The sequence below is a fragment of the Stigmatopora nigra genome, chromosome 4 (assembly GCF_051989575.1).
Source record: "Stigmatopora nigra isolate UIUO_SnigA chromosome 4, RoL_Snig_1.1, whole genome shotgun sequence".
In the NCBI taxonomy this organism is placed as follows: Eukaryota; Metazoa; Chordata; class Actinopteri; order Syngnathiformes; family Syngnathidae; genus Stigmatopora; species Stigmatopora nigra.
In genome coordinates, this window is record NC_135511.1 from 4,768,106 (window position 1) to 4,789,618 (window position 21,513).

Below are 21,513 nucleotides of genomic sequence, written 5' to 3' on the forward strand. Positions count from 1 at the left end.
CTCTTCCCACATTTTTCGTTATAATGTAACTATGAAAATAATAATTTATGGCGGAATTAAGTAACTGCCATGACAGAAAGGAGTGTCAAGTTGGCGGCCGCAAATCTGGCTCGCCACATCTTTTTGTGTGGCCCGGGAAAGACAATCATGAGTGTTGACTTTCTATTATAGGATCAAATTAAAATGAAGAGTATAAATGTATACTACATTTCCTGATTTTGCCCTTTTTAAATCAATAATTGTAATTTTTTAATCCATTTGTATAGTTTTTAGTTCAATAATCTTCGAAAAATATATTTTAAAAAAGTTAAAATAAACATTGTTTTAGATCTATAAAAAAACTGAATATTCAAGGCTTTTAATCCAGTTCTTTTAATCCATTTATTTAAAAAAAATCTAAATATTATATCTAAAATGGTCGGGCCCACGTGAAATCAAATTGACGTTAAAGCGGCCCGCAAACCAACCCGAGTCTGACACCCTTGGTTTAATTCATATGTAGGAATTATGATTATGGTGATTCAATGCCATTGACGTCAAACTTTGAGAAAAACAATAGTGAACAATGACTTAATTTCCCGAATAATTGCACAATGAAAATGAATAACATGCCCATTCCTAACCCAGACAATACTAAACCTAGTATCATGTGCTTAGCACTCGCTATCACCTTCACATATTGTGGCAAGGTCAACTCCTTAATGGTCCACGCACATATATATATTATATTTTCCTGCAACACTATGAATCCTCCTTTCACCATCACTCTAATGAGAACATTCCGCAGGTCTTCATTTCTGCTTAGTGCTTTGGCAAGTTTTCCTTGGCTGGAACATTGTTTTTGCAATAATCACACCGTTGATAGATTGAATTGAGAGAGGAGTTGAAAGAGGGAAAGAGCCGAAAATAATTGACCTCTTATTTGTTATCTTATACAAACTGAATGCAATCTTCAAATATTTGCGACCTAGTTTTGTTATGTTGTTTATTTCACATTTGCTTTCTCAATGCTCTAGCTGGTCATCGGATGGTCAGTACTGCCGGGTTGTGAAAGAGAGCGCCAACTACGTGGAGTGCGCCTGCTCCCACTTGTCTATCTATGCGGCCTATGCAGAGTTTGCCCCACTTGCATCATATAACCAGGGCTTCTATGCCTCTGGGTTTATCTGCATCTCAGGTATACCATGTGGATAGCAATATGGACAACTAGCATTGAATGCTCACATTTCAGTGCCAATGACGTGGTGCTGTGAATAAAATTCTGATTATTATTTTTTTTTGTTTCCCTCCCATTTCCAGCTTTCGCGTTGGCCATTATAGCACACATCCTCTGTTCCCGTCTCCCTATGTTTGCTGCCAAATTGCTCGTTCACATGATGGTGAGCTGCCTCGGAGCACAGGTAATACAAATTTTGTTCTAATTTAATACACCACATATGAAAAGCATTCAAACATCTAATATTGTGATAGTATCACATCCTAAATGAACATTAAAGGTACAGACAACACCAATGTCATGTGCATCCCAGAGGAAACAGAACACTTTTAATGCCGTTGACATTGATAGATGTCCAATCAAGAGGCTATTTTCATCATTCTGCTGTGAACTTCTCATTTTCTGAACCGGTTTATCCTCACAATTGTTGCAAGGGGTGCTGGAGCCTATCCCAGCTGACTTCGGGCCAGAGGCGGGGTACACCCTGAATTGGTGGCTAGCCAATCGTAGGGCACAAGGAGACAAACAACCATTTACACTCACCCATACCTAGTGGCAATTTAGAGTGTCCAATCAGCCTACCATGCATGTCTTTGGAATGTGGGAGGAAACCGGAGTACCAGGAGAAAACCCACGTGAGCCCGGGGAAAACATGCAAACTCCAGACAGTGAGTATATAACCCTCATCATCATGTCACAAGAAAGCTGTGCCTGGCATCAGTTTTTGGGCTTAGATTATATTTTCTCTATTATACGAGGGCTATAAAATGTGCAATTTTCAAACACAAATAAAATACACAATTTTTTTATCATCAGAGGTCAAAGAAATGTTTCTATTCTTAAATACTTTGTTAAATCATCTTTCCTATTAAGGTCTTTTATACTAGCTGTTATCGGTCTTTCTATACTTCTTGGAAATAATGGCTTTTATTTACACTTTCTTCATTATTACACATCCGAAAACGGAAATTCTGTGTCTTTTCAATTGCAATTGCATTGGATTTTTTTTCCACACATGATGAAGCTTTTGTCTATCCCTTTTAATATCCTCCATGAGCACAGTACTCACCTGCTTAGCCACCACAGACTATATCTTTCTTTCATCTTTGCTAATATTCATGAATTTACAAAAGGATAGACGATCACTTGTCTACGTGGTTTGCGGGCTCTGGTGTCCTGACAACGCAACCATGCCCCCCACCTTTCCCATTAAAAAGCTGTCAAATGACCAGTGAGCAAGATATGCGGACTCTGGTTTGCCTCTATGGAGTTTGTATGTGTGACAAATGCGAGACTGGTAAATTTCCACAGGTAGCCCCTCGCTTTGGTTGACAAACATAAGTCTTGAGTCGTTGGGGGCTACGCACATTGGGCACAACCCGTTTATGGCCCAGAAAGAGCCCCCGGATCTAAATGGGTTTGGAATGGAAAATTCCGACCTGCTTTCTTTCTATGTCAATGTATGTTCAGACCTCCTACTTGCAAATGAGTATTGGACTATTATTCATAACATAGTGTTTTTGCCGCGTGAACTCTAGTGTGTAGGCAAAGATGCAATTGAACTCCAATTACCTTTGAATTATTTGGGACCAATTCGGGGGCTTTTGGAGGGTTACGCTGAAATCATTTCGATGCTATTGTCTTTGTTAATCGTTTATAACTGATTTTTTTTTATTGATTGCGCTATAGGGTGGCACTGCGGCTGAGTGTTTACTTGTCGACCTCGCAATTCTGGGGTTGTGGGTTCAAATCCAGGTTGGTCCACCTGTGTGGAGTTTGCATGTTTTCTCCCGGCCTGCGTGGGTTTCCTCCAAGTACTCCGGTTTCCTCCCACATTCCAAAGACATGTAGCCTGGTTGGACACTCTGAATTGCTCTTAAGTATGAGTGTGAGCGTGAATGGTTGTTTATATCAGCGTTTATGACCCACAATTGTCAAAAAGACCAAAAATATGCCTTGCTCAAATAGAAAAATATCTTCACCTATGAGAACAGAAGCCTCTGCAGTCCATACACATGTTCTAAGCTACCAAATCCCTTCCCATATCATGTCACCCATATAAATTGAGTATTTGGGAAAAGGTTCGGATGGAAGGGAAGTTACCCACACAGCTTAGGCATGGGCAATTATTAAATACTATTTCAATTTAAAACCCCCCAATTAATGATGATCCTTTTTTAAAAAAAATAATTCAAAAATAGTTAATTAGATGTAGTTTTCCATTTTATAAGAATAACTCAAAATTATTCTACTGGTATTGTGGTGAACTCAGTGACTAAACTCCATGTGAAGTCTAGACCAGAGAACTTATAAGATTATCAGGAATATTTTGCAATCAAGTGAACCCTTCTGGGAATTGGTTGACTACACTGGCTCTGTACTCAGCAAGACAACTGAAAATTGTCTGAGTGGAATGGAAATTTACCCAACGCAGGTGTGTGTGTGTGTGTGTGTGTGTGTGTGTGTGTGTGTGTGTGAGTTTAACAACAAATAGACAGTCGTTCATATTTCATTGTGTATATGTATGTGTAAGAATATATATATATATATATATATATATATATATATATATATATATATATATATATATATATATATATATATATATATATATATATATATATATATATATATATATATATATATAATATTTTTCCAATTATATAAGTATATATATTAGCAATTTTCTAGACTATCATCCTTCATTTCCACGTCAAGTTAGTGGTGGAGACCAACTGCGCCTCGTGGTGTACACATTTTTATAAAAACATTTATTCATTCATCTTCCACGCCGCCCATCCTCGTAAGGGTTGTGGAGTAGCTGGAACTTATCCCAACCGACTTCGAGTATATGGCAGACTGTACCCTAGACTGCTCACTAATCAGTTGCAGGGCACACAGAGACACAAACAACTTTTCACTCTCACAATCTTACTGCAATTCAAAGCCTGTTGTCACCATAATACGCATTTTTCATCCAGTCTACTGACATACGGGATCGGGACCGGGTGGACCAAACAGAACACACACTGTGCTTGTCCAAACTTTACACTCACAACGTTCACTGGCTTTGTTCCATCACCCTTCAACGACTTATGTTCATTTTCAGTAAATGTTTGCCCATTTTTACTGTTAGGTTCTTGCTGGATTACATTTAAATCTAAAGAAAACACATTTAAAAGTACCAAGAAGCCCTATGATAACACAACTTGCGCCCTCACGTACGCATTGGAGAGTCATTGTGACTCAGTAAAGTGTTTCCTCTCCTCTCTATGCCCGTGCTGTCCTTTATCTGGGTGCATGTTTAGGTAACTCTTGTTCTGGTGAGAGGATTTCCTGTAACTCTGGGACCAGCTCCAGCTTTCAGAGCTTTTCTTCTCAGCCCATAAACACATCAGCGACAACCTCTCCTACAAGCACAATAATATCCCACCGGCCTGCCTTCCCGTATCTCAATAGTGTGAACAAGCTGTGGGATTCCCATAAGTGTCTATCTAGTAGAGGGTCGAGTCATGTTTTGGGAGGGGAGGAGAGTAAAGAGAGGCAAGGGGCATGATCAGGAAGAAAGATCAACACACAATGTAAATTGGTGTTTTTCCTCAGGAAGTTTACCCGTTCCCATCATGACCAATCAATCATCCAATGAAAATACAAAGTGGTTGCTGTGTTTGACGTCAAAAGAATGTCCTATTCTATTTTGGACAATTTGCCCTGCAGCAAAAAAAAAAAAAAAAAAACATCGACTTTTCTTTACTCACGCGTGTGAGAGGGAGGCTAACGCAAGTTGTATAATTTGGAAACAACACGGTGGGTGTCTTTCTATGAGAACCACAGTTCGGGCTTGACCTCGACCCAGAAGTAGGACAGATCTGGACTTACATGTTGGATTTTTTTCTCATCATGAGATAACAACTGATGAAAATCATGTTGTTTCGTGTAATGTTTTTGTCATTGCTTCTTTTTTGTCTTTTAGTCTAAACCAGGGGTCGGGAACCTTTTTGACGAAGAGAGCCATAAACAATTCATATTATCAAACATTATTCCTTCAGAGCCATACTTAGAATTTAAAAGTAAAAATACATGAAAATCCGAGCATTTTTTCACCATTTCACCACTTTGAAAGTAAAAAAAAAATCTGAATTACTTTGAGAACATTATTTCACTGTTGCTAATCAATAAATATCAATGAGAGTTTGCATGAAGAAGAGTCTAATGAAAAAAAATCATGATTTAATGAAGAAAATTTATCATTTGATGAAGAAAAATTTTGATTTAATGAAGAAAAATTATGAAAATTAATCGCCCATAGGTATGAGAGTGAACGTTAATGGCGGTCTGCTTCCTTGTGCACTGCGATTGGCTGGCCACCAATTCAAAATGTCCCCACCTTGGTGCCCATAATTAGTTGAGATAGGATCCAGCACCAACCATGACCATTGTGAGGATAAGCATTTTGAAAAATGAGTGAATTAATGAACAGGAAAAAAAATCAAATATATTGCAATTAGGTGGAAACAATAAGAATAGTGCATGAATTCCGTTAAGTGTGGCTAATTTTTATTTATTTATTTGTTTTTTGACTTTGCATAACTTGATTCTTTGGCTGCCATTGACGCCAATAAACATCCAATTTGTTTTAACTGTGACGGACGGACTGGAATCGATCAATTTAATAGCTTTTACCCACTCCTTTTTTACTAACTCCTACATCCCATACTCTGCGACTTGGTCTGGCAGTGAATGAGTAAACCTAAAAACATTTGAATAGATATCTTCTGGAGTGAACACTGTCCCTTAATGGTTTAACATGATCAGTCACCGAAATGTGAACTCTCTCTAGTTCGCTCCCTCACTTTTCACATCCTGTGTGACTCATTTGTTTGACCAATGACGATCTTCAATCTAATTATGTGCCCCACTTCATGTTTTATTGTCATTACCCGGGAAATTATCAAGGATCCTGGTGGAAGTGCTTGTAAACAAACATGACTTAGTTCCATTGTGACAAAATTCCGAGATCCATTATTTAACCTTGAAATTTGGGCATCCAAACCTGGTACAAAGAGTTCAAATTGAAATGTTCTGGAAGAAACACATCACAACAAAGTCAAAACATGAAGTTTAAACGATAATTTGTAAAGTCTGCACTGTAAAAAAAAAAATAATAATAATAATAAAATAAAGAAAAGCTTCAAATCACCCAATTTCACTAGATTTTTTTTCTTTTGATACAAAATTAGAGGAAAAATTACAAACAAATTAGTTTAAACTGTATTATTCTGTAGTGGATACCAGGCTACCACAGTGTACATACGACTGACTCCCCAGCCAGAACACTCTTTTGGAGACATCAGGTGTGAGGCCAGTTATCATCTCATATATATATATATACAGTGTTCCCTCGCCACTTTGCGGTTCAGCCACCGCGGATTCAGAGCTTCGCAATTTTTGGGGGAAAAAAAAAATATATATATATATATATATATATATATATATATATATATATATATATATATATATATATATATATATATATATATATATATATATATATATATATATATATATATATATATATTAGATTGAGACAACATATTTTACAGTTGTTTTTTTGTTATAACATGAATTTCACTCTCTCTCTACCTGTATTCTCTATGGTCTACTGTATACAGGGGGGGGGGAATAAATAATTAAAAAAAAATTTTAAATTAGGCATTTTTGAAGGGGCATCCCTACTTCGCGGAAATTCACTTATCGCGGGTGGTCCCGGTCCCCATTAACCACGATAACTGAGGGATCACTGTAGTCAACAATTTTACTATAACCCAAAAATGTGATCATGCACATTTTTTTAATCAAGTTTAAAATTTTACCTTCATATTTATTGATTTTTTTAGCACTGTATTAGGGTGGTTAGCATGTCCACCTCACAGTACTGAGATCAGTGTAAATGTGTATGTTTTCCATGCACCTGCATGGGTTTTCATATGGGTGGAACTGGAAAATGAATGATTAAATTAGATAAGAATACTCCATGGTAAAAATAGTACTCCTTGGACAGTGAGGGCATTTCAGCGATTGTTTGTTCTCCCAGTTCAAATGTACTGAATGACAATGTCTTTTCTGGAGTTCCATTTTTGAAAAAATTCTGTTGAACAAGCAACTGTTGACCTGAAATTTGCTTGCATGAACTTTCATCTATTTCCAGAAAAAGCACAATATAAACAGTAACAGGAGGCCACTGTGACCTCTCACCTTTAGCCCGGTTCAACAGTTCACTAGTAACTCGACTAGTTGGTGCTATTTACATAACTTAGCGCAGTGACTATGTACAGGGGTGTTGAGATTCTTGATTTATTAACACCCTATGCATATTTATTTTATCATGGAGGAAATCATTCTGTGAGAACTGTTGTGTTGCTCTATTTCATCATAAGATGTACTCAAAACATATTTTCTTGTTAATTAGGTCAGCAACAATTCCGATTGTACCTTTCCTCCCATTTATTTATTCACGTGCAGCGTTCTGTGCTAGATACCTTTTACCTAATTTCCGATTCGCCGAAGAACAAACAGGACTGCTGGCGCATCGGATGATAAACCAAGTGCGGACCTGCAGAACTCTTGAGTAACATTCTATTTTTGGAGTTTGGCCGCTTGTCTCGGGTGCACTGTGCATGTCAAGTGAACTTTGGAGGACTTTTGTTTATCCTGAACGCTTTGGTGCTCCAGATGGGTTCATGCAGCATTTGCCTGCCAATATGGGAGCACAAGAAATTCAGTCACTAATGGCTGCAGCTATCTTAATTGCCTAAAATGATTCGCTTCACTTCCTGGGGGGAGGATCATGATACCTTCAACGGAGGAAGGATATAGCCACTAGCTTAATCACATTCATTATTCGGTATTTTGTTTTTCTTAGTTACACAGAGCGTACAGGGCCCGGCAACTGAGTGGCCTCAACAGCTCTGGGGTCCTGGGTTCAAATCCAAGTCGGTCCACCTGTGTGGAGTTTGCATGTTCTCCCTTGGCTAGCGTGGGTTTTCTCCGGATACTCTGGTTTTCTCCCACATTCCAAAGACAAGCATAGTAGGGTGATTGGACACTCTAAATTGCCCCTAGGTATGAGAATGAGCATGATTGGTTGTCTGTCTCCTTATGCCCTGCGATTGGCTTGGCAAAAAGTCAGGGTAATCCCCCATTTGGCCCGAAGTCTGCTGGGATAGGCTCCAGCACCCCCCACGATCCTAGTGAGGATAAAGCAGTTCAACAAAATGAGATGAGATGAGACCGAGAGTACAATGATACAGTGGACCTATTGTACAAATACACGTTTTAATAGATGAAGTATCATTGGTTTTAATTCTGTTACACACAAAAGATTGATGTGGAGAAATATGGGAGGCATGCATGAGATCAGAGTGGATTTAAGGATTTGCAGTATCTACAATGACCTGTAGGGGTCAGACGAGTTCCGTAGATTAGTTCACATTTTAAACTGCTATTGAAAGAAGTCTCTGACTAACCTTGGCACTGATCTGGTACTTCCCAAAGGTGTGTTTGTTTAACAGCTACAGCAAATGTCCATTTTATTGGCAAGGTAAAAACTTTTGAAAGCTGTCACTCTAACCATATTCATAATGTAGTTGCTCTTGATGAAATTAATTAGCAGAAGAACACCTTGCATAGGCAATAGTGTTTTAATTGTATTTTTTTGACAAGCATTCTTTATCAAACAAAGGTTTTGGATCAGGACTGAAATATTTTTAAATAGCACTAGACCCTAATCAACAAATCTGTGTTATTCTAGATCACGTGTCAAAGTGGCAGCCCGGGGGCCAAATCTTGCCCGCCGCATCATTTTGTGTGGCCCGGGAAAGTTAACCATGAGGGCCAACTTTCTGCTTTAGGATCAAATTAAAATGAAAAGTATAGATGTATATTAAATTTCCTGATTTTCCACCTTTTAAATCAATCATTGTAATTTTATAAATATTTTTTGTGTTTTTAATTCAAAAATAATTTTGTAAAATCTAAAAATATATTTTAAAAAAGGTCAAATAAACCATGTTTTAGATCTATAAAAAAACTGATTATTCAGGGCTTTTCATCCAGTTCTTTTAATCCATTTATTAAAAAAAAATCTTAATATTATATCCAAAATGGTGAAATCAAGTTGACGTTAAAGCAGCCCGCGAACCAACCCGAGTCTGACACCCTTGTTCTAGACATTTCTTCCATACGACGTGTGCAATTGAAAACGGTATTCGACTAGCGTTTCCACACCTGTGCAGAACATGTTATTGATCTCGGCATATATAGTGACGACGCCATTGATTACCCTAGTGGTTGTATTGACAGATTGTATCAATAAACATATACTAATAATAATAAAAAAAATAGGTCAAATAATCTTCTACTCGTTCCCTTTATGCCAAGCAAGTATGCTTTCTTGATCAGGAGAGGTTAATGTCTTTGTGTTTGTCATGTGGCATACGAGTGTTTTCAGGAGGCTCTCCAGACACAAAAGAAAAAAAATGACGTTCAGTATGAGTATCAGATAACATTTTCGGGCAGTAGACGTACTTCAAAGCGTGAATACGAGTAGAGAGGAGCCCTGTTAGAATATCTTTCATATGCATGTAACAGAGTGATGTTTCCTTTTTTGGCTGAGTCATGAGAAAATGGTTGACTCTCAATCTCATGAGCCCCATGTTTACTTTATGGGCAATCATTTTAAACATTAACTAGGGGGGCAAATTTAAAACGGCCTTCCTTTGGCCTATGCTCTACTTTTCAACAAAATATAGAACAGGTTCAAAATGAACTGCGACCGCCCGGCTCGCCCCTTAAAATCTATGTGGGCTCAAGTTAGCCTTTATTTTTGACACCTCCTTACATTGTTGATGCCTTTCAGGTTTGATCTTTGCTTTTTCACACCGTGATATAGAATATTATGTTTCTGTACATCTCTCATGGCACTGTATAAGACATATTGTGGTTGTTTTTATGGAAAACACACCAAAGGGGAGAAAGAGGTTGTTTATTTGCCAACAGCTGGCTCAGCAAGTAAACTTGGGCCTGAGGTTCTACACCAAACACCCGTGACCTTTACTTCTATCGTGTGGTCTCAGTGAACTGGAATTGCAACTCAGAAAACAAACAGCTTATCTTGTTGTGACTATTCAGCGAAGCTTGAAATATAGAACGGGGTCCAACAAACCACTAATATTTCAGATCTAACACTTGCTTTTTCGGCTTTTCTTTACATTTATAATAATGCATTGACCAGTTGGTATCAGCTTTATATTTTTTAACCTTACCTGTTTCCCTTCCGTCCTCACAAATGAAATTACCTTGGCCTATTAACCCAGCTATCTGCCAGCCCTGTCTGACCTCTCTCGTGCAACTGCCTGTCCTATGTGATTTAGCACATAAACGACACGTCCGCCTCAACTCACCAACTGTAGAACGTGAGGAGACTGATGATGCTTGCAGGAATGGATTGGAAAATAGCACGTCTATGTAAATAGTACTAGTTGTACTATAAATATTGCTGAGGCAGTTTGACAGCTGCAAAAAAAGTATGTTTTTTGCAATGATAACTGGATGAATTAATGTTTTAGTGGCATTGATGGCAATGGACGTCTAGTCCATTTGAACTGGGAGGGTTGGCAGTGATCATTTGTTTGATCAATATGGAACTAGATTTGTGCTGTGATTCAATCGGGACGACTGTTATGTCCTGCCACTCATCATTTTGCGTGAGTACCATTTAATAACTGACATATTCAATGGAGGGTGTACTTTAAATTTGCTATAAATTATTCAATTTTCAAGGGATTTTACTATGTATTTTCATAAAGCATTATATGATTTGCATAGCAAAAATAATTAGCATTTTTTTCTACATCGTGACTGTATAAATCTTGGCAACAAAAATCAGTGATCAGTCAAGGTTAAGACGATTTTTAAAATAATATTTTTGGAATAAAAATAATATTTTTGGAATAAAAATAATATCTTTGGAATAAAAATAATATTTTTTGAATAAAAATAATATTTTTGGAATAAAAATAATGTTTTTGGAATAAAAATAATATTTTTGGAATAAAAATAATATTTTTGGAATAAAAATAATATTTTTGAAATAAAAATAATGTTTTTGGAATAAAAATAATATTTTTGGAATAAAAATAATATAGGATTTTGCTATTCAAATTAAAAAGAAAAAGGTTGAAACGCAGTTGTTAATCACTTATATTTCATTCATCTTCCGTACCACTGGTGGCGGGGGTGCTGGAGCTTATCCCAGCCAACTATAGGCATCAGTGGTTACCAGCCACTCACATTTACCATCACACCACAAATAAACAAAAATACAATTTACGAATAAACATCCTCGTTGAAATGTGATGAATTTGATAATTATTGACGTAACATTAAGACTGTTAGAACAGGGAGAAAGTTGTTGATGTGCTTCCTTAGTTATGTGTCGCAAGTGTTAATAGGGCAAAGTAAATTTAAATACAGTCTCTAGCAGCAGCCAATGAATTAAAAACAATTCAGAACTTTACTTGACTTCACATTCACATTTTGCGTGACAAATGTTTATAATGACTCTTGTCCGGACAGAAACAAGCTTTTTTGAGTTGTCAGTGGACATCACATACATGCCATACATATCACCATTTCATACTTCTGGTTTTTGCTTTACTGTTTTTCATTGCGAACAAAGGCAAACAGCCAGGCTACAGGCTGCGGCTGGAACCAGCTAGATCAGACCGGTAGCTGATAGGGGGGGAGGGGGAGTTAGAGAAAGAGGAGGCTGATTGTGGTGGGGGATGTACTGCGGTTGTTGGTGAGGATGAAGAAGAACTCTGAGCTATAAGAAAATGGATAGAATGGCTGGAGGAGGGGAGACTGTTTTGCCTGTGGATGGATAGTCTGGCTGGCAGACAGCTATGGGTCCCCCACAAGCCCCTCCCTGCATTGGTCAGTGATGTAATGCAGTCGAGTGCTATTTAAAGCCACGCTGCTGCACAGCTTCTATAGCGTCACACACTGGGCTACATTGATCAGTAGTGAAACTTTCACTGTCCGGGAGGATGAGAGCAGCAACCACTAGTAGCAGTGGGTGCAGTGACCAGGTGTTGCATACTTTTGTCTGCTTCACAGTAAATATAAATCAACCAAACGTGAAATGAATAAAATGCAAGCTGGTTTCAATCAAAAATGTTTGCCGTCAGAGATCTTGCCCATATAGCAATACTGATACATCTAGAAAGAAGAAGCAAACATTCGGAATACGGCAACAATATCCTTTTCCAAGGACACCAAGCGAGTGGTAACCACTAGGAATAAAAACATGTTTAAAATTGAGAAATACTCTCCATTACTGACGTATCATATATATTTGCGGATTCTAATTGATTTGTCCTAAATCTCTGATAGTCGATCTGCAATTGGTGAGGTATTACTGTAGATCTTAGTTGTTTAGCTAGCTGTTACTGTTGTTCAAGGGGACACATTTGTTTATGTAACCAAGTAAAGTAATATTTAAAAAATATTTCTGTGCTCATCCATTCTTTTAGAAATTTTCTGATGCTGCCAAATCTAACATATTGTGTAATTCACTGTCGTCTAATAACTTATATTGTACCCCCAGTGAATAATACCGGGGTGTTACAGTGCTTGTTTTGTCTTTTGTCCAGCTCTGTTTGATTTCTATAACCTTGTGATGTTGCAGTAAATCAATTTATTTTTGTCCTCTTCATTCTTGTTCAACGAGTTGATATCTCCTTCAGGCAAGTCATCACATGGTACAAGCTGTGCTGAGGTCTATCTCCCTGTTCTCTGCTATGAGTTAGTCTGTTGCCTGAGGGTCTAGACAGGTCGACTCCTTGCGTCTTGCACAATAAAGAAGTTAAGCGGGGGACAAAGGACAGGGTGGTAGATAAGTTCCGATAAATCCCCTTTCTGCACCTGACTCCTTCCCACCCTGATGACCTCTACTTTGTGAAAGGTCATCATTATGTGACTGCTGCTAACATGACCCTCTTTTTTCACCAAAAAAGTAAAGTACACTAACTCTAACATCCGTCAGAGTTTCCAGATCAGAAACTCCAGCGCAATCACACCGTAAAACACACCCGGTTTAATAATAACCTGTTCAAATTAGATCCTCCCATTCAAGACATGATTTATGAATGCAACTCTATGTATTGTTCTGAAGAATTTGACTCTTCAACTATGAATCAGAAATTATGCTCATGGTGATATCCTAAAATACCAGTTAAGTTGTCTCAATCAAATCCAAACAGTTCTATCAAGTAGCCCAAATGCTATGAAGCCTCCTAAATTTATATTTTACCGTAAATTTCCCAAGTAGGCCCAAAACTGCCTAAACTGGCAACATCAACATTTGAATCCGTACAAACCCGGCCTACCTCAGTCAAATATAATGTAAAGACATGATTTCTCTAAAGTCGTGTTGGTTTTAAAAGGAGCTATAAGATAAGCAAATCATTACTGCATGTACTCATCATAAAGACAAAAGCAACAGGTGTGCTAGACTACTGAAGCAGGGGATATAGTCCATTTTAGATTGATCCAAGGTCAGCATGTGCATACTGAGAGTTGGTTACATAACATATGTTCTCACCACTAATTAGGTCTTTGACTTTGACATGTCATTGCCAGAGTTTTTCTCCAACTTTCATGAACTGTGGGATTTTGCACAGTAATCTGCCTTGACATTGTTGTTTTCAAAATTCACTTTTTTTTGCATGGGCTGTTTGCTATATACTTCTAAGTTACCCTTTTCCTCGGCAGACCTTATGATTGAAGCAAAGTTGTTTTTTAGGTCATCTACATACAATTTCCTTGTCTCCTGAGCCATTCATTATTTGTCCCATACAAGGATTGGAACATTTTCTCATGTGTTATTGTGCGAGTTGAGACTGCTGATTTCACTCAGTGGTTATTTGAGTTAGTTAGAGACGTTTAGATGAACTCTTTCTGTATCATCCGTAATGATAGATATCCAATCATGTGACTCTGTTCATACTTTTGATGTACATTTATATTAATTTGTCACTAATAGGTGTCTAAACCTTTCGAACTGGAATGTTTGCCAGCAAACATTCATTTATTTGTCTCTCCCTCTGAGTTCAAAAAGATTGGATGCCTATCAATGTCATTAGTAGCCAATGACTTAAAATAAAATGCCACACAAACATCTTTTGCCATACTAATGAGATTGATTGGGGATGTTTTTTAGAGCTAAAGGAAGATATCAGTTGAAGGAATAAGTAGACTGTGTATATATGTAAGTGTGTATATATAATTATTCATTCATGTTTTTACATTGTTGATAAAAAAAAAAACTATAAAGCCTAATAAGCTGCAATTGGCTGGCCACCAATTCAGGGTCTCTGGCCCGAAGTGAGCTGGGATGGACTCCAGCACCCCCCGCGACACTAGTGAGGATAAAGGGTTTCAGAAAATGAGATCAGTTGAGAAAACAATGAATAAATGGATCAACAATAACAATCGTTAGGCCACGTTTAACTCGTTACCTGCTATTGAATGGTATAGTAATCTAATTCCTTTACCCTGGAAGGAATAACTAGGAATGCTTGTCTTTCAGTGCCATTGAAGATATCCAATCCATTTTGACTGTGAGGGGCAAATAACTCCAACTAGTTACATAAGTGACGTATCAAGGGTTATTAATAAGGAAATTTAGAAAATAAATATGAGGGCGTCACTTGATTTAATTCTTGAACAATTGTACTTACCCGCTGATGAGTGTTAGGGAACATTGCAACTATCATTAAATTTATTTTTTCTAAATGATTTTTGTAACGTTCTGCTAACAAAACTGTTGGTGCTGTACTGTTGCTACATTGCACATTGTTTTTTTTTCATCAAATGGTAGGGGTGTGTCTTAACTTGGCAAGCTCCTAACTACCTGAACCATTTCACCTTCTGGGTTCAATTCCCAGCACTAAGAACATGAGTTTCTTTCCTGTGCCATTCCACCCACTCACACCCTGCAGGGCTTGGATGGTAAAATTACTGAATCAGTAGTCATTTTTATGTAAACATGGTGGCTCTGACTTAAATGGGGGAAATCCGAAAATGGGTATGTATATAGTTTTGTTTCTTGCTGATTTCCAGCCATTATTTGCTGCCAACCTTCAAATAGATTGGACGTCTATCACTGTCAAAGCACTGAAAGAGATATTAAACTGGGTGAAACGAGATATCCACAACCAGTGTAAATCCAAGAAATATTTCTGTCCCCACAATATTTTATGTTCTATTTTGTTGGGAATCAACCCAACAGGTTGCATAATGAGGGCCTTGCTCTGACTACAGCTGTCTTTAATTCACTGACGGTTAATGATCCTTTCCGATGGAAGTCAATGTTATTCATGTAAACTATATGTTTTTTCAGATCTGTTTTCTGGTGTCAGCTTTCCGTGGCCGGGTGCTTTCAGAGGACAGCTGTGCAGCACTTGCACTCTTCTCTCACTACTTTTACCTCAGTCAGTTCTTTTGGATGCTTATACAGGTAAGTGCAAGTATCAGAATTAGGGTCACTCGACCCAAAGTTATGATCATTAAGCGTCAATTAAGCATTTCAATTGTTCTTCATGGAGGAAGGAACTCAGTGTCTAATAGGCTTACAGTGGGTGTTTTTCATTTTTTTTATTGTGAAGGACCTCCCACATTCCTTTTCCGAACAACCTATCCTCACAATGGTCGTAGGGGATGCTGGAGCCAATCCCAGCCAACTAGGAGCACAAGGCAATGGACACCCTGAATCAGTCGCCAGCCATTCACAAGGCACAAAGGAGACAAACAACCCTACAGGCTCACACTAATAACCATAGGCAATTTATAGTTTTCGACTACTAGCCCACCGGTCGCCTCTCCCCTCATTCGATACAAAAAAATGTATTGTTTACTTAACTTTTGGATAAGGACTTGTACTACCTCATGCAGGCAATACCAGCCTCTTCATTTGAGAATGGTCTCGGGATTTGTTGCTGTTAATAAAATCAAAACAGAAATATGAAAACTAATTTATCTGTGGAAACTTCCCAAATATTTAGTTTTTATGTGTTCACATTCAACATTGAAAAGAATCACTGAAAAACAAAAAAAACATACAACGATGTTATCATGATGAACATCTTAACATAAAACAATTTTAATCCTTGTCATCTGCAGACAAAAGCACAGGAATTCCATGACTCGAAATGCTTGTAACCAAATGCTCCATAACACTACAGTATGTCATTTTAACGCATTCACTGCCAACCCAGCCCAGAGATAATGCATTGTGGTAGTCAGTTTAAGAGGGACATCAAACGATCGCTGCCAGTATTAATGGATTTGGCATCATCTGCCAATGAGTTAAAAAATTGAAAGACCTGATGAATTTACTGACAAATTAATAACAAACTACTGTAAAAAAAAAAATAATTTTGAATTACTGTTTTACATAAATGACTATAAGATGTATGTGTTGCCAGTTTTATGATTCTCAGTGATTGAAAAAAATCTCTGATAATATATACGGTTACTGGAGCTCAATAAGTAAACTTTGGCAAAACTACCTCCCAGTATTTCAGCAATGAAGAATTGAAAATGAACACGTTTCAGCCCTTGAAAGAATCAAAGCTAACATTAAAAGAGTGCAAAGACTGCCCCCCCCCCCCCCCCCCGGCCCCCAGTCCGAATTAACTGATTATCTATCGACGTCAATGGCAAATAAAGAGTGCAGCTATATAACAGCCACTCTTGTTGTAATTGATTGCTGTCACTTAGCTCTTTGTCCTCTCCAGTCTTTCCCCTCCTATCGGGCAGACACTCGAGAGTCCTGCTCCTCATATTAACAGGCGCCAGAAAAACCCATTTCAAACCACGAGGAAATCAATATGTACAAGATTCATAAGGGAGGAAGGGTGTTTGTCTGTGCCAAGTGAATGGGTCGACCAGCATATCTAACAGTGAGGCCCAGAAAAAAGGCAATATCTGTGTCCAGATTGGATTTTCAGCATTACATAACATTGTTGCTCTTTTAGTTTATTGAAAAGTTAACTTGCACTCTCTCTCTCGGATGGTTTGCTACACAAACACTGCAGTGTTTTGCCGTCATGCTCTGCCAACAGGGCATAATGCTCATTTCCAGTCAGTGACGCAGGAGGTGGGACTCGAACCCAGACTGTCCACACCAAAGTCAGGCGGAAGAACCACTACACAATCGGGTGGCCGGATTTAAATCAAAGTATTATAATTGCACTGGGAAACTTATGAAAAACCTGTTGAGTTTTATACTGATTAAAAGTAAAACTGTCTTGATGACTCCAAAAATGTCAATCAGTGAGTCGGGCATCTTTCATCTCAATCTATGAACCGCTCTAGGGTCGGGGAGGGTGCTGGAGCCTATCCCAGCTGACTTTGGGCCAGAGGCATGCAAACACCACACAGGTGGACAGACCTGGATTTGAATCCCACAGTTGTAAGGCTGACGTGCTAACCACTCAAGCCGCTGGGCCGCTCACTATATTTATACTATACCCTAAATTAGTGGCCAGCCAATCGCAAGGCACAAAGAGACAGACAACCATTCATGCTCATGCTCATACCAAGGGGCAATTTAGAGTGTTCAACCAGCCTACCATGCATGTTTTGGAAATGTGGGAGGAACCTGGGGTATCCAGAGAAAACCTGTGGTTAATCAATAATTTGATTATTTAAATTAAATATTTTATATGTTAAAATAGACCAAATGCATGCATGTTTTTCGAATGTGGGAGTAAACCCACAGAGAGGAGGACATGCAAACTCCACACAGGAGGGCCAACCCGGGATCAAACCCAGGACCCCAGAACTTTGAGTCCAACGCACTAACCACTCAATCGCCAGGCTACCCAACTTCAAATTATGAATTCAAAACAACTCACCATAAAATAGAACTCCAAAGGACTAACAGCTTCTCCATCTTGTCATTCAGTACAGAAAGGCCATGACAAAGAGTCCTCGCTTTTGATGCTTCTTTCGATATTGTAGTGATGTCAGTAAGTGGGTTATGGCCGCTCATATTGCTTTGCAATATCAGTCAACCACATGCCACTTTCTTCCGCTTTTCAATGAATAACAGGGCCCATTTATTCATTTCCTTAACACCAATCATTTTAAATAAAGAACTTTGTGATGACAAAGGGCGGTCAAAGAGGGGTGCTGTTTTTGTTGGGGGGTTCAAGCAAAAGTAAAGCAGGTCACAATGATACCGGGACAATTTCAAAATAATATAACAGTTACAGGAAATACTTTTACATTTTGAGGGATTTTATAACTTGGATCTTGTTTTCGTATGTCAGGGTGGTCATTTGCATGGTAAATTACGTATCTAGAAGCATTTGTTTAAGTCACTGCTCCAGTGCATTTTTTAAAGAGCTCCATATATTAAGTACAGTATTTTCAAACTTCTTTAATAAAATGAAGATCCTCTGGTTTAAAAACATGACATGATAGAGAATGTTTTGTATCCCACACACAAAAGTTTGTTGAAAACTATTAAATCGACATTTCCTTTAAACAATTTTATTTCATCTCCATATTTAAGGCTGGCTGATGCAAATTTAACCTTGAATTTATTACTGTGACTTTCACTGAGTTTCCTCCTGGTGCTCCAGAAGAATAACAGGATAGCTTATTTTCCTTAGACCCATCCTATTTTTTTCTGCAGACACAACTATCAAGAAAAAAAACACATTTGTCTGGCAAACCACAGGAAGCACAATCTATTTTTTTCCATGCCCTTCTTCCAACTCCGACCTTCAATATCAAAAGTCGGCGAGTTCACTTCAAAGGCCACCTCATTAATTTATTGTGTCTTGACAGCTTCTCACACCTCCTAGAGAAAGTCCGACCTTAATTCTGACATTTTCTGATTGTCTTTTTGACACACAGTTGAGCTGTTACACAACCTTAGCGTGTGTAAAGCAGTTTGTTACGTTACCTGTTACACAACAATAATGTTTATTTGAGAGCAGAGGTTGTCCGAGTTAGAGGTCAGCATCCCATAACCTCCTGTTGCGTCATACACAGCTCTCTATTTGTAAATGTGTTAACAGACAGATGGGCAATCACAAACATCATCAGCTTTATAGGTGTTGTATAAAGGTTCATTACTCTGAACAAAGAGCGGAATGGTCTTTTGTGTCCTCTTTTATAGATTTTGAACTTTAAGCTCTGCATCTACCAAAAGTCCTAAGACATAGGTATAAAAATGATGAGGACTCCTTATTTTCCATTTTTTTTTCCTCATTGGCTGCCATTGATGTTGGAATCAAACCTCCCAGGTGGTTGGACGTCTATAATCGTAGTAGTGAAATGTCATCATTGAAAGTAGTCCAACTCCTACTTGATACAACTCATTTTGGCGTGCAGCACCATATCCAACTTGGCCCTGATTCACATATTCAAACGTGTTTTCAACACTTCTCCGCTTTTCGGCTGCTGTAAATCAAACCAGTATGCCAGGTTCTCTATAGAAGCCACAGATACACTCATGTTATCAAGTTTACATTTTACTCCATAAAATTAGTTGTGTTCAATTGAATTAGCAATAACTACATTTTGGAGTAATCAGAATATGAAAGGGTAAGTTCTGTGATCAATTGTGTTTACTCCCCCAGTACCTTCAAAAGTACAGTTATATAGTCACTTTGGGTAGATGCATAGCCAAGCTGTTTAACTCAGTTTCTGAAATATGGTGCTGTCGTTAATAGTAAAAGTCATTCTGCATTCTTGAACCTCAGTCTCAGTCTGCAGACGGTCCCCACCTTGTGAATTTCCTGAGTGGGGCTCCAGTTTTTTACCTAGGTCTACAATGTCTTCTGTGTTTGTGCTTGCTACTGTAACCAAGGGAATTTCCCAAATACGGGATGTAATAAAGTTCAAATCTAATCTAATGACAAATCCTACGTATTCAATAACAATTTAAGATCGGTGTACTTCAAATTTTGAGCTCTGCTTTCATATGATCACTTTACTTTACTTCACTTTTATGTTTATTTTTAATGTCAAGGGAGATAGGGTGACTTAAAATTTCAGGTTCAGATAATTTTTTCCCTCACCTTATTAAACATGATTTTTTCCACTGAGATTTACATTATCAAGTTGTTATGTGTCGCTTTAAATCGTCCATTCCTTTTGTGTCTCCAGGCTGTGAACTTTTGGCAAGTGCTAGTAATGAACGATGAGCACACGGAGCGGCGATATCTGCTGTACTTCCTGTTGGGGTGGGGTCTACCAGCTCTTGTCATCGTTATACTGGTCGTCGTTTTGCTTGGAGGTTTCGACTGGAGTATCCACGCAGTCTACGGATTGGTGCAAGGGAATGTGTAAGTTGACTATTTAAGAAAAATTCAACATGATGTCACTTGTTTAAAGCCAACACCTGATCTGCTGACATCATGTGAGGCGATCGCTCAACCAATCAAATGAATGAAGCACAGAATGAGTCAGCCAAGGAAAATTCCCCTCAAAAGTGGAAGTGTACAAAATTAAACCAATTAGAAAAAGCAAACAAAACCACTCCTTGGCCTTTGGTGTGCCAGTGATTGTGAAAATTAGCTATGGATAAACACAACATTCCAAGAAAAGGAAAGAAAATGAATCCTTCTAAACAAACTCATGGAAAATGCATCCTTTTTTCGTGCTTGGTAAATGCACACCTCTTAAAAATATGGCCCTCCTTAAATCTAAAATTAGCTGCTTGCCTTAGGTGTGGCTGTTGTCCTTGGAACTGTGTATGCACGCCAGTTTCCTGTGGGCGGGTAAGTGGCCGTAAGACAGTGGGTGCATAGATGCGAGATTTGCGGATACACAAGAGCAAGTCAGGTAAAAGTGAAGTTCCTGTTCCTCTTTTGTGGGAAAGAGGCAGTATTCATCATAATATACCATTATTTTCAAAGTTATGGCTATCATGCTGATATTCGGTACGACATCAATCCTTTGTCGGGCAGCCATTTAGCTCCTTGACTCCCATTGCGTTGTTTCCAGATTTCCAATCCATTTTGAAAAGGAGAGCAAGGCATCGAGAAATCGCTTGGACATCTAGCACTGACACATGAGCATTCTTTTAGTTTACACAAATTGGACATCCAACCATATCACTCAAAAGCAGTCAACGATTGATTTAAAGTACTGAAGGCAGTTTAATTTATACTGTCTTAAAATAGAGGGAAACAAGGGCAGTTATTGATGTAAAT

The 21,513-nt window shown here is 38.2% G+C and overlaps 1 protein-coding gene across 1 annotated transcript in view; it reads left to right on the top strand.

Moving 5' to 3' along the window:
• adgrv1 (adhesion G protein-coupled receptor V1) overlaps positions 1–21,513 on the top strand; it is a 96,929-nt gene that overhangs the window by 59,246 nt on the left and 16,170 nt on the right. Inside the window, exons 88-91 of the mRNA XM_077714886.1 lie at positions 1,017–1,177; positions 1,300–1,400; positions 15,681–15,797; positions 20,465–20,643. Coding sequence (XP_077571012.1) covers positions 1,017–1,177; positions 1,300–1,400; positions 15,681–15,797; positions 20,465–20,643 — 558 coding nt within the window. The remainder of the gene's footprint in view (positions 1–1,016; positions 1,178–1,299; positions 1,401–15,680; positions 15,798–20,464; positions 20,644–21,513) is intronic.